The 14,070-nt window shown below is 37.0% G+C and overlaps 1 protein-coding gene across 6 annotated transcripts in view; it reads left to right on the top strand.

Annotated features, from left to right (window-relative positions):
* Positions 1–14,070, top strand: part of sema5ba (sema domain, seven thrombospondin repeats (type 1 and type 1-like), transmembrane domain (TM) and short cytoplasmic domain, (semaphorin) 5Ba) — a 364,937-nt gene that overhangs the window by 143,778 nt on the left and 207,089 nt on the right. For all 6 annotated transcript variants that reach the window (XM_030125702.1, XM_030125703.1, XM_030125704.1 and 3 more), the window contains exon 3: positions 762–989. In XM_030125702.1, coding sequence (XP_029981562.1) covers positions 809–989 — 181 coding nt within the window. In that variant the 5' untranslated portion in view covers positions 762–808. The remainder of the gene's footprint in view (positions 1–761; positions 990–14,070) is intronic.

The raw sequence follows: 14,070 nt of genomic DNA, 5'->3' as shown, positions 1-14,070 counted from the left end.
AGAAAAGTGTCTGTATGTGCGTTTTGCATTGAGGTGTTTGTGTGTACGAAACACTCGAAAATGGAGGTCACAGAAATGTCTGTAAGTCATTCATGTATTGATATGCATCGCAAGCGTGTGATAAAAGCTCTTTTGGGCAGGGAAGGAAAATGAGGCAAACGTTTTCCTAGCACATCTCTGTGAGCCACACATTTTAAGTAAATTCATTTCTGCTTCATTGACTTGTGCAAACTTCTGCCTCATTGAACAGTCCACTATTGCATTCAATTTTCCAATTTTAATCAGCCATTAAATTAACTTCCAAAGTTTAATTACACATTTTAGATAATTATCTTGAGGGTCAGGGGTTATGTACTTCTTTCAGGGGGCTCATTTCTGAAGTGTAAGGATTTTCTGGGTAGTTTTTCCACTCTGTCCTTCACAGCCTCTCGATCTCTATCCTTTCCTTTTTCATTTGTATTGTAGTTTACTCAGCTTTCTATCTGACTTCTCCAGCCCCCCTTTGGTTGCTTAACATCTTTGCTTTTATCCCACGGATATAGTGTCCTTTTGTGAAAATTTTTTAACCAAAATTTTATACCGCTGCATTCATTTTTTATTCTCTTCCTGTTCCTCTGAGCTGGATTCAATGCTTGAAGCCCCAAGGAACTGAAAGTTTGAAAGAACTGACTCAAAGAGAGATACTTTTCTTTAAAGTCAGGTGTGAAAATGGATCACAGAGTTGTCGGATTTATTCTTCTCATCTTCTTGTCCTTATACAGCTGCATCCCAGAGGCCCACCTTGGCAGTTAGAGGAGAGGTCATCACCATGACAGCGTCCTCGCAGGACTCCACCCCCTTGTCTATGGCCAGCCTCTTTCTGCTCCTTCTCCTCCCTAGTGTTTGCGCACAGAATTCTGCGCACCCAACGACCTCATCCCTGTTGTTGTTTGACCCACTGACCCAACCAGAGTGCACCAAGAGAGAGCATCCAAAAGTCACCATCCAAGGTCAGGCATTGAATATTCTCCCATCTCTCTTTCTTTTATTTTACATTTTCTCCCCTGTGCTACCAACCCTGTCTGAAGTCTCTGTCTTGTCTAAAAAAAAACCCACATACAAAAAAATAAACAATGCCATCCCCTTTTACTAGCTCAAAAACTTATGATATTCAGTACACAATAATACAACTGACACCACAACAGTTAAAGGATGATTAGTTGTTGTTTTTTTTGTTTTTTTTTTATAAACTGTTTACCATATGTAACCAGTCTTATTCTCTACTAGAACCCATCACTTGGGAATGAGGGTGTTACATCAGATACAGAAAGAAAAACATTCTGAGAATTATTTGAACAACAAAACAAAAGTCAATGAAAACATTATTATCTGTGTGAGCATTGATCGCTCACACTTTACAGATTGCGCAGACATCATTCTTTTCTTTTTCTCAAAATGAAGTGGTGAGCAGGTAATCTGGTTTAACTGTTGATATCTTTTCAATCCAACTCATCAATGGACGTGTGTTTCCAGCTTCATTCTCCCACTTGGTAAAATAACAACTTGTTCTCTACATCTCTACATTTACTCATGATTGCTAAAAGTAGAAAAATAGAAAACTATAACACACAAGGAACTTACTTAATCCATAAAGACCCAAACAGCCACTGGTGACCAAAATCATTTACTGATATAAACTGTTTAATACCTATTGAGCCACTAATCCTATCAATCCATGTAAATAATTGGTGTAAAATACAGTTGTTTGTCTTTTCATGGTCATCATATATGACCCATTTGGATGTTCAGAGGCTCCTCAGTGAACGTGGAAACACCGTCATCTTCTACAACACTGATTCACAAGTAAAACCCATGGAGTTGGATCAATGACAGTGGATGGAGACACTTGTTTTATGTTCAGTCACTTTTTCTTCAGTTTTTCTCTTTTTCTGATATAATATAACCCTCAGCTTTAATCAGAGCTTTTATGAACATCTACATGATCAGTGAATTAAATATAGGAAAATACATGATTTACACTGAAAAAAACACAAAGGATGATATGACAATCAATGGTGATAAATCACTTAAAAAAGCTTATATGTAGAGATACATTTATTTGGGAACAGCCGAAAAAGTAGCGCTGGGTTTTAAGGGGTTAAATCAGCAACAGTTGTCCTACATCAGCTACTTTTGCCAAGAGTGTCACAGTGATATATACAACTTGTTTTGCCTCAATATTATGTCACATGGCAACACAATCATTAAATTAAAGTATTCAGTATTCAAGTATTCATTTGCATACAGCACAAGAAGACAAATACAGACAGACCAAAACAAAACAGGTAGGTTAGTAACCAGGTTGACATTAATATGTATATATATATATATATATATATATATATATATATATATATATATATATATATATATATATATATATACAGGGTGGGGAAGCAAAATTTACAATGAAAATTTAGTTGTTTTTTCTCAGCAGGCACTACGTCAATTGTTTTGAAACCAAACATATATTGATGTCATAATCATACCTAACACTATTATCCATACCTTTTCAGAAACTTTTGCCCATATGAGTAATCAGGAAAGCAAACGTCAAAGAGTATGTGATTTGCTGAATGCCCTCGTCACACCAAAGGAGATTTCAAAAATAGTTGGAGTGTCCATAAAGACTGTTTATAATGTAAAGAGAATGACTATGAGCAAAACTATTACGAGAAAGTCTGGAAGATACTATTAAAGAAGAATGGGAGAAGTTGTCACCCCAATATTTGAGGAACACTTGCGCAAGTTTCAGGAAGCGTGTGAAGGCAGTTATTGAGAAAGAAGGAGGACACATAGAATAAAAACATTTTCTATTATGTCAATTTTCTTGTGGCAAATAAATTCTCATGACTTTCAATAAACTAATTGGTCATAAACTGTCTTTCAATCCCTGCCTCAAAATATGGTAAATTTTGCTTCCCCACCCTGTATATATATGTATATATATATATATATATTTTTTTTTTTTTTTTTTTTTTTTTTTTTTCAGAAGCCACATATATGTGCTTCAAAAATATATCAACACGCAAGTAACATATATAGTAACATCAATCCTGATATAGGCAGGATAATACATTGAAATAGAAATTATTGACTTAATTTCACAGGAAAACACATTGTAAATTACGCACATAAAGTACAAGAATGGAATGTAAGCCTTGGCTTAAATCTTGAATGCTCATATGCTTTAAAACTCTCTCACATAACCCTTAACATTGAAACAGTTTATGCTGTTTTTATGGATCTCCACTCGGCAACAGTACAGCATTATACTGTATTACTATCATTTATCCTGAAACCTGACATTCAGGCAGGTCAGCATGCCACCATAAAAATCCAACAGAAAGCAAAAGGGGACAAGATCAAAATGATTGTGTAGAATAATAGTAGTGTTCACTATCTGGCCTGTTCATCTGTACAGTGGGCCAAAAAACCACGTCTTCCTTGTAGCATGAAATAGAACAGAACGGTGTGGAGCACAGAATCACAGATAGATATGGCAGAATGAAAGGTAAACACGCACAAAATTGCTGTGTTTATTTTTGAATAGGGCTGTTTTGGTTCCCTCTGCAAAGAATGGGGAGCGTGATTGGAAGACTTACAAAAAAAAAAATTGCTAGTGAAGATCGAAGAGAGAAAAATGGAAGAAGTGACCTGAGTCTGTTCAAGTGATTAGAAAAAATGCTCCAGCATCTTCAAACTCTGTTGACATTTAGGTGAAGTTTTTCTTTTTTGTACTTGGGTACTTGTGGTTGCTTTGCCCATTTTGCCTATCCAGCCATAGAAACTAAACACTGACATGAGGAGTTTTCTATTGTCCATGTTTCTTTAGTTTTGGAGATTCATTCAAGCTGGTGCAGTGGCGGTCTGTCTTCCTCAGAAAGCCATGCAGGGTCACCTATACATAAAAGTTAAGCCTCTGCCTCTGTCCTGCTTCACCCAGCAGCTCTCCAGATGTCCCGATTAGTCTGAGGGTTTTTCCACTGCTTTACTTCAAAGGCTCTCAGCTTCAGAATGGCTCTCATGGCAGGGAGCTGCAGGGCCGCAGGCCTGTCAAAGCAGGCAGAGCGGGGCATTATGTGGAGGCAGCCATATAGAAAGGACCAGCACAATGAAAGTGCCAGTGAGAACCTGAGATTAGGCCCAGTGATTGATGAGCATTTTATAGGGGCTTGTTGAAGCGCTACCTCATTCACCTGGAGGAGGCCATGGAGCCAGCAAAGAGGGCTTTACTACAGGAATGCACTGAGCCTTTCAGAGGATGCATTCTTTAGGTATATTAGGTCCAGACAATGTAGTCACAAACAGACAGTGTTGTGCAAGTTACTTTGTCAGATTACAAGATTACTTGTTACTGTAATTTAAAAGTAATTTAAAAGAATTGTAATGCGTTACACGACTCCTGTATTACTTTAGAGTTACAAACAGACTCTTATCATAAATGGCACATTCCCACCCCACCCCCCAATGCAAGAGATAAGAGAGCCTTGGGACACATAAATTTGTGCTCCAATGTACATGTGGACAGATACTTTAGTATGTAACCCTACGGTCTACGATGTTCAAATCTCATCCTCAGTAAGTTCAATATATATGATTTGAAGTGTTTTTCCTTGAAAAGGTCCCACTTAAAGGTGGGGTACGAGATCTTAGAAATATGGTTTGAGCAAGCTACATTTTGAAAATACTCAATTCAAAAGTCCAAACGCCTTTCTTCAGACATCCCCCTGAAGCCACGCCTCCAGAGTACTGGCACGTGCAATGCTTGTTCCTGAGGGTTCACAAGCACTGCACAGCAACAATTCGCCGGCTCCAGCCCCGGCTCTAGCTTTGACCCCAGTTCCGACTCCAGATCGATCCCTGATCCATGCATACTTCATTCAGTCTCCTCCAACACCCCTGCTCTTACAGAACAGCCCCAGTTCATACCTATCTGGTTAACGTTACACGTTACACTTCTTCTTTGATAGACATATCACCGTTCAATCATTTTGATTGGGTGCTGAAAATGATTGGATGGTGTTTTTTCAGTCCTGTTCATTCCACAGGTGACTACGTTTTTTTTTTTATTTTTGTGTTAGAGCATTTAATTAATTGGTTGTGATTGGGGTATGAAGGGGATTTTAAGCAAAAATGTGCCAGGAAAACATCTCGCACCCCACCTTTAACATACAATGATTTGAAGGTTAGCTGATGATAAAAAACTAATTTGCAAATTGAAAACATCTGTAACTTTTTAAATAAGAAATTCACAAACTAACTGAGGTTCTGTCTGTGTTCACAGTGACAAAATCATCATGTTTAGAAACTCTGGTAAATTCATCTATTCTCAGACAAAAAAGATGTGAAAACTGGGACTTGAAACAAAGCTGACTGAAAACTCCAGGTTCTGCTGTGACGTGGGATGTGTGGCAATAAATGCTGTATGTTCAAAACTTTTGGAAAAACAAAATAACAAGAGACAGGAGAGTCCAAGGTCCCAGAGACGGTCTTTGACGATTAAGAAAACTGAACAACTAAATAATAGTCAAAGTCAACACAAAACAAAACAACAAAACCAAACAACCTCCTGAATAAAAATAAATAAATAAATAAAAATAAAAAATAAAATAAAAATTGAGTTAATTAAACATGAACTTCGCTCAAACTGGCCTATACAGTTGTATTTGTGTTTGATGTATATTTGGATGTGTCTAAGTGTGTTTATGTCCAAACAGATCAGCTTTAATCCCAACAGTGTGTATCTGAGCAGAGTAAAGGATTAGACATCCTGTTGCCCCTGAGTTGTTCCCTCCACTGGACCATACTATCTGCATTTAGAACCCAACTCCCTCCTCTGGCTCTGAAACATCCAGATAAGGACAAAACTATAAAAAAAAATTTTTCAAAAAAACAAAAAACCTACATGCATCTGCAAATATAACACCTACAAACTTACAACAAAAGTTTATTCATGTCAACGTTTCCACCTTTCTTTGACGTTCAGTCGGATTGTTATTTATTATTAACTTTATTGATCCCTTGGGCAGAGCTCTCTGAGAAATTAAGGTTCCAATTAAGGTTCCAGTTGTAGAAGTTCTAGTAGTAATAAATGATAAAGTAGTAATAATAATCATTAATACTACTACTACTACTACTACTACTAATAATAATAATAATAATAATAACAAATAGGCAATAAGAAAGTATAAGTAATAATAAGTTAAATATGTATCTAAAATTCAAAGATTCAGATATTCTTTATTGTCATTTCGCTAGATGCATAACATACAGAGAATTGAGATACTGTTTCTCTCACCATGTCCAACGTCATGCATTTATAAAAGATTTTAAAAAATAGAATAAGAATAAATAAACAGTATAAAGCGTAAACTATAACAGGATATAAAGTATACATGTCAGTCTATTTACAGTAGCAGCAGTAGTGCAATACAGTAATGGTAAAATAACAGAATTCTTCTTATTATTAATAATAATAAAAATAATTATTATAATTTTTTTTATTCTTCTGTAAGACACTGATTTTAATTGTATAGCTGTTTTATGTCTTTAATCTAGTCTTCTATTTTATTCTTTTATTTTGGGTTTCCCCTGTAAGTAAAAAATAGGTAAAATAAGTGTGTAGGTAGTAGTAATAATAACAATAAGAAGAAGAAGAAGAAGAAGAAGAAGAAGAAGAAGAAAACTAAATGAACAACAGACAAACATTGTACACTAATAAACACCACTGAACAATGACTGAACGTTAACTACTTATTAGTACTATATTTTGTTATTTCATGACTGGTATTACATAAGTTGCCTATTATTTTTGTTGGAATGACAGGGGAAAACATGACAGAAGTAACAACAGTAACTAGGGAGGTGGGACTAAAGAATCAGTTATGAACAGAAAGTAATGAGAAAGATAACCTAAATAAGGGTTAGTGATTGCAGCTGTGGGTGGAAAAATAATTGGTTGGACGTGAAATATACTTCCCTAAACAATCAGATGGCCTCTTTGATCCTCTGTACCTTCTTATCCATTTAGTATTAAATTACGACACCACCTGATAAGATCTATAATGAACTAAATGATAGTTTTGGATTTAATTCAGATATACTGTCGATCAGATCCCACAGAATGCACAGTATTTGTCATGTGAGATGTCTTTTAAGTGTAACATTTTAATTAAAAAAAAAAACAAAAAACAAAAAACTAGAAAAGCACTTGGAGAGCGCAGACCTTCCACAAGGCAGATCAGTCTCCCCCCTATCACCACCAAAATTTAATCATTTGTTCTTTGTGCCAGTATCAACATTTCCTGAAAATTTCCTCAAAATCCGTCTATAGCTTTTTGAGTTATCTTGCTAACAGACAAACAGACAGACAAACAGTGATGAAAACATAACTGTTCCTTGGTGGAGGTAATCACTGAAAGTATCAGTATCAGGTATCAAATATAGGATATGCCAAAAAAAGTCATCAGCATCGATCATAAAAGTGTGGTATGGCCCAGCACTACTTCCAACTAATAACAAAAGTGGCATAAAATATTGGACCCGAGCTGCCTGGAGGTGTCCTGTATGCCGGTATCTTCAGCAGACAGTCATGAAGACAAACAACTGAGACGCATCATGAACACAGCTGACTGTAATGTATGTTTATATGTTGGCTGTCCCTGTGTTTTATGTCAACCACACCTCAGATTAGTGTAGGGATACAGCTCTGGAATCACGCAGCCTCCACCTACAGGTACACGCTGTACGAGCCACAAGATTTAGATGGATGATAGCGGCTCGCAGCAGAAGACTGTAGGTCTGATAAGAGCGGGGTGCAAGGGCAGCGACTGGAACGCTCCGAGTGCAGATACCGAGTCTGTTTTGGGAATTTATGGAACTGGTTGCGCCTTATGTTATGAAGCCTGTGAGTGTGTGTAAAATGTCAGCCCACTGTGTAAGAGAAGTAGATAAAGTCTGCACCCTCATCATACCGGTGCACAAATATCCATCAAGGCAGCAAGATGTTCCATGAGGGAGTATGTGTAAGAAAGTAATGGTTGATAATAAGACTTTTGGCTCTCGCTCAAACAACCACCCTCCCCCTCCTCCTTCTTCAGCCATCGAGAAGAGGAGGAAAGTTATCTGATAGATGTGATGGCTTCACAGTCTGGGTCATCGACGCTTCTCAAATCACTGTAAATGTTCTTGTCTGAAGAGAGACAAAGGAGAGGAGAAACAACCAACGCTCATTTCCCTTTCAGTTCTTTTACTGTCTATACCTCGCTTTGTCTCGCCTGTACATTTCCTTCCACTAGAGGTGTCAAGTAACGAAGTACAAATACTTGGTTACCTTACTTAAGTAGAAATTTTGGTTATCTATACTTTACTGGAGTAAATATTTTTCAGCTGACTTTTTACTTTCTACTCTTTACATTTAAAAAATAGCCTTGTTACTCTTATTTCATTTTGGCTTGTCATCATTCAAATAAAAAAAAAAAAAAAAAACCTATCCAGATAAATGGTGTGATCTGGATAGAGTGAATTTGATTGTGGTTGGATGAGAAGTGTAAACATATACCATTCCAACACCCAATTGCTTTGAAATAAAACCGTCACACCTGACTTTTTGCACCATTCCAATACTTATATTCAACTAGTCATCATATCATCTGCTCCATAAACACATGTTCATGCTCAGTAGTACACATATATGGTTCTTTAATACATTTGCATTGGACTCAGATGTGTTAATTTTCAATGGGCATATATGCAGCTGAAGCAGGTAGACTAGTGCATCCACAATGTTTCAACATTTTAAAGCAGTGTATGACGTCCGTCACCAATTTTTCATCAAATCTGTAAAACCTCAGTCATAGCCTAAGTATCATGAATCCGTAAGTCTTTCTGTGATTACATACCTGAATCACTTCCCTCACAGTGAACAACTTTAAAGTTAACTCCATCACAAGCAGTCTGCTTGTTTACATACCAAACCGATGTCATTCAGGCCTTTTGGAAATTTTGTTGTGAAGTGCATTGTGGAAATGGGAATTCTACGCAGCCGCTGTATGGTCGCAGCAGCAACAAACGTGGAAAGGGCTTCATTTCTTCTTGCCGCTGCGGCTGCATGGAATTCCGAAAAGGCCCAAGTGACAGTTTGGTTTCTGTTTAGTATGTAAACAAACGGACTGGTTATGATGGCGTACACTTTGAAATTATTCACTGTGAGTGAAGTGATTCAGGTGCATAATCACAGAAAGACTAATGGATTTATGATACTTAGGCTGTCACTCGGGTTTTACAGATCTGATGAAAAATTGGTGACGAAAGTCATATGGAGCTTTAATATATCATTATAGTCATTATGGCCTTTAGAAACATGTTTTTTAGGAGGTGGGGTAGTGCACTATAAGCCCCTGTGGCACCGCTGAAGCTTTTGTCCTAATGACATTTTTTTCCTTTACATTTACTTTTATACTTTAAGTAGTTTTGAAACCAGTATTTTTACACTTTTACTGGAGTAAAAAGCTTTAGTTGATACTTTAACTTCTACAGAAGTCTTTTTAAACCCTAGTATTTATATTTCTACCAGAGGAATGGATGGGAATACTTTTGACACCTCTGCTTTCCACCCATTCTTAACTCTTTCTTTGGCTTCCTCCTCAGCTCTCCATCATTTTGCATCACTTTCTCTATCATAGCCCACTCTTTTTTTTGTTGCTGTATAATAGGTGGGGAAATGTATTGCCCACTTTGTACTAGTACCTCCATCTTTTTCATTGGCGGGGTAATGGTGTTATGCTGCTGCTGTCTGAAGAGCTCTTGAGCATCACAAAGCAATGTCTGTTTAACCCCTTAATGCCTGAATATATATACAAGTATATTTAAAAAATAATTATTTGTGTTTTTGCTTTCAAGTAGATGCAAAATTAAGTAGAGATTGTCAATTTGACTATAGCACATAAAATAAAGTTTTGAGTATGTTGCATATTTGCAACAACAGGTAATAAAAAAAACACATTTTGCAGTTTCTGGCATGGAGATGGTTTTATTGATGCCACATTATTTTCAGCATCCTGAAAGTAACACTAACTATTTTAAATATTATTATCCAAACAAACAGAGCTCAAGCTTTTAATTTGGAACGTTGGTGTCAAACTTATTTTAGTTCAGGTTCCACATACAGACTGATATTATCTCAAGGAGGCTGGACCAGTAAAATAATAACACAATATAAATAATGACAACTGCAGATTTTTTTTTTTTTGTGCAAAAAAAGTGAAAGTACATCATAAAGATGTTTACACTTACAAGTATCCTTTAACAAAAACCTGAAAATCCATGAAGTGCAATTTTAGCAATATTTTTACACATGTACATTATAAATGACAGAACACAGTGGATCTACAACAGTGGCGATTTCTCATAGACTGCAAGGGAAGCCTGGCTTCCCCTAAAATTACGAAAATTAAATGGTTAAATATGTATGGTTGTGTTGACATTTTATTGACTACAAATGCGTTAGAACACGTTCATCTCAAAGATGAGTTCGTTCAGAATCAGCTTTATCACAAACCAACGGACGCGATGTTGTTCACTTCTCATACATTCCCGTTGCGCTGTTTTCTCATACAATCTCTGCTCAGTGCATTTGCCCATAGACTGCGGGCGTCTATGGGCTTCAATGGGACTGAATGGAACAGTTTTTTTCATTGCGTCAAAACTGGATGGTAATTGGATAAATGCCACGATGTTGTCCCGCCCCCGGACGCCAGGCGTCTCTGGGGGTGAATGGAGCTGTGGGTGGAGCTCGGCCGGGCTGGACGCCAGAATCTCACGTGCTGATTGGAGGATCAGTCGAAAGGCTGAATCCCGTTTGATTGACAGCTAGTTTCAGATCTACTCCTTCACTGACACAGTTCAGTTTAATACTGTCACACATTCTGCTGTGAAATCAAGAGAGAAAGCACTACGAAATTACTCGTTCATTTCTTGCACTGTAAATAAAACTCACTCATTGTACTTCCTTGTTTCAATTTAACATAATTTCAGTGTTTTCTTGTTTCAGTTACATAATTTAATCATTTGTTGTTCAAGTTTAATATCGTTTTGTAGATAGTTAAATCAATCAAACTGTGGGCTAGGTCGGAGTGAAAGGAACATCTCTTGTTTAAAAAGGCTGAAGTCTTACACTCGCAACACAATGGGCCAAGGCAATCTAAGCAGCCCAGCTCTGATGATATTGAGAGGAAACTGGTCCAGTCCCTGGGAAAGACACCTACTTCGTACGATAAGGTCACTGAGCATTTTCTTATTTTTTTTTTTTTTTTATGTAAGATGACAATGAGCTTCCCCTGTCTGAAAGACGAGCAGCCGCCACTGATCTACAAATACACAAAACATTTAGAAAAATATAGCATTTAACTTATTTACATTTTGTTATACTTGGGTTTGTATGAAAAAAATCTTTGAACATCTTAAGCATCACAAAAGTAGTGGTGAAAAGAAAAAAGTATTCACCATAAATTTGCAATGTTATTTATTTAATTTTACTCTTCGTCTTCCGTCACCAGCTGTGAGTGCTGGTGTTCCCATTCATGATTACAGGGCTGAGTCTAATTGGAGCTGTGCTATCAGTGCGCCGCACTACGTTTGCAAGCCATCAATCAGGGAGCTGAACGGAGCAGAGCTTTAGCATTCGGCTCAGGCTGGGCTCTCACTCTCTGATGGCATGTCACTATATCTGATGTAGGGCTTGAGAGATAGCACGATCAGAGAATAGAAAACATTTAGAGGCTTTATTGCCACTTTATACCTGAAAAGCGGTGAGGCAGCGGCAAATCTACTCTGTTTGCTTTAGGAGCTGACATGCTACATCCTGTCCTGTTATAATATTAAGCCAGGTAGGATACGCGGCCTAATTGTGTAAATACGTCAGGGATTTTACATCATGGTCTCATGTTTGAATAAGGCTCTGAGTCCGTTTTCGGTAAACGTCAAGACATTAATCTTACAAGGTCAGAATAGGTATCGTCGTAGAAAAGGCCATCACATTAGCATAATCACTACAGCTGCACAAGGTTGTACACGAAAAGCAATAAATATAATTTTCAAACACCAATTTGCTTTAAAAAATGCATCTGTCCTTCAGATACTCCTGTTGTCAAAAGTAATCGCATGGCAGGAAGATTATTTTATATGTCTATCAATAATTCATGTTGATGTTTACACCTAGGACAAAGGTAAAACCCACACAGACCTTCATAACCACTGATCGAATGCCTAAATCATAATCCTAACCAAAATACTTTACAGTGTTAAGCCTCTTAACGTCCCCAAGGTATCTGACAACCCATTTTTGTGTTAAGGATTACATCTGAGGCAAACCGATCCTTCAGATTATCTTTGAGTCACATTAAATACAGAAATTAGAACATGTTCCTTTTACAAATGAAACTTAATTACATGTATATTGGAAATACAGTTTTCCAATTTAACCCTAACTCTAGTCCTAACCATATTTACCTCCGCCAAGGAGGTTATGTTTTTGCCAGGGTTTGTTTGTTTGTCTGTCCGTTAGTGTGCAACATAACTCAAAAAGTTATGGACAGATTTGGATGAAATTTTCAGGGTTTGTTGGAAATGGGATAAGGAAGAAATGATTAAATTTTGGTGGTGATCGGGGGTGGGGGGGCCCACGGGGGGGGGGCCACTGATCAGCCTTGGCGGAGGTCTGCGCTCTCTGAGTGCTTCTAGTTTAAGATTAAGATTCATGGAAAAGAACACATGCTAGAGGGTTATAACTGCTACTACATTGCAAAAAAGCAACTCCTTAACTCTAATGATGTTCATTTTGTCTTCTGTTAATAAAATTGTACTTTTCTTTTTTCTTTTGTTCAGACAGGGTATAGTTTTATAGATGTAATTCCTTTTCAAAATTTCCAAAGTTCTGCCTTCTTCCTCATCAATGACAGTCTTGTAGTGTCACTGGAAAGGCCTCTGGTGAACGAATTCCTCCCCCCTGGTGGATTATCTGTGTATTGCGTGTATCTAATTGTATACATTAGGTTTTTTTAAATATCACACTGATCATGTTGAGGGCTTCAAAACTCATGTATCAAATATGATACATTTGGCGTTATAGGGTTAATTTGCATACACCATTAACCTGTAGATAAAGTAAGTGAATGACCAAGTTTACTAAAGATTATAGATGTCTCACTCATATTCACATCATGACCAAGAGGTTATTTTTTACTTTAATAAATACAGTATACTACACTTACTGTATATAGAGGGTCTTAAAACATTCTCTCAATAAAGCAATTTTACTTTGCTGAGGTCAGTCATACTGTCATATCGATTTATAAAAATGTGTTGTATTGATTTTTCTTTCTTTTTTATGCTCGCCATACTGAGAGAAGATGGATAAAGCTCTCAGAAAACCACAATCATCATTCAGTTTACTTTTTATCAACATCTACATGGTCACCAAATGAAATATAGGAAAATACATGATTTATGCTGAAAAAAAAAAGGATAATATTACAATACATGGTGATAAATCACTTAAGAAAGGTAACATATAGAGAAAAATTCATTTGAGAACTGCCACAAAAGTAGCACTGGGTCTTTATGGGTTAACATAACCTTTAGGGTACAGCTGGTATTAAAAAAAAAAAAAAAAAAAGAAAAACTGCTCCAGAGTTAATTTGGACCTGCACTGATTTCTTCAGAAAGATCTCACTGTGGTTGTTTCCTAAGTGTGATTGTTCTGTTCATGTTGATCCAAGCAAAATGCAAACTAGGGTTATATCCAAGTGGTTATTCAGTTTCTAAAAATGAACCCCGACAACAGAACATTAACTACAACAGGTTGTAGGTTTCACTTCTACACTGTACAGTTAGCAACCTTGATATGCTAGTGCTACAAACAGTCTGGAGTGGACCATTGGGAGTTTAACATCAAACTTCATTCCAAGAGCTTGCTCCAGTGATGGAGGGCAACACTAATATTACCTCTTGGTTAGCTTCTATTGCTATAAC

Source organism: Sphaeramia orbicularis, chromosome 21, assembly GCF_902148855.1.
Source record: "Sphaeramia orbicularis chromosome 21, fSphaOr1.1, whole genome shotgun sequence".
Classification (NCBI taxonomy): Eukaryota; Metazoa; Chordata; class Actinopteri; order Kurtiformes; family Apogonidae; genus Sphaeramia; species Sphaeramia orbicularis.
Note: the sequence above shows the minus strand (reverse complement) of the source record. Positions and strands in the feature narration are given on the sequence as shown.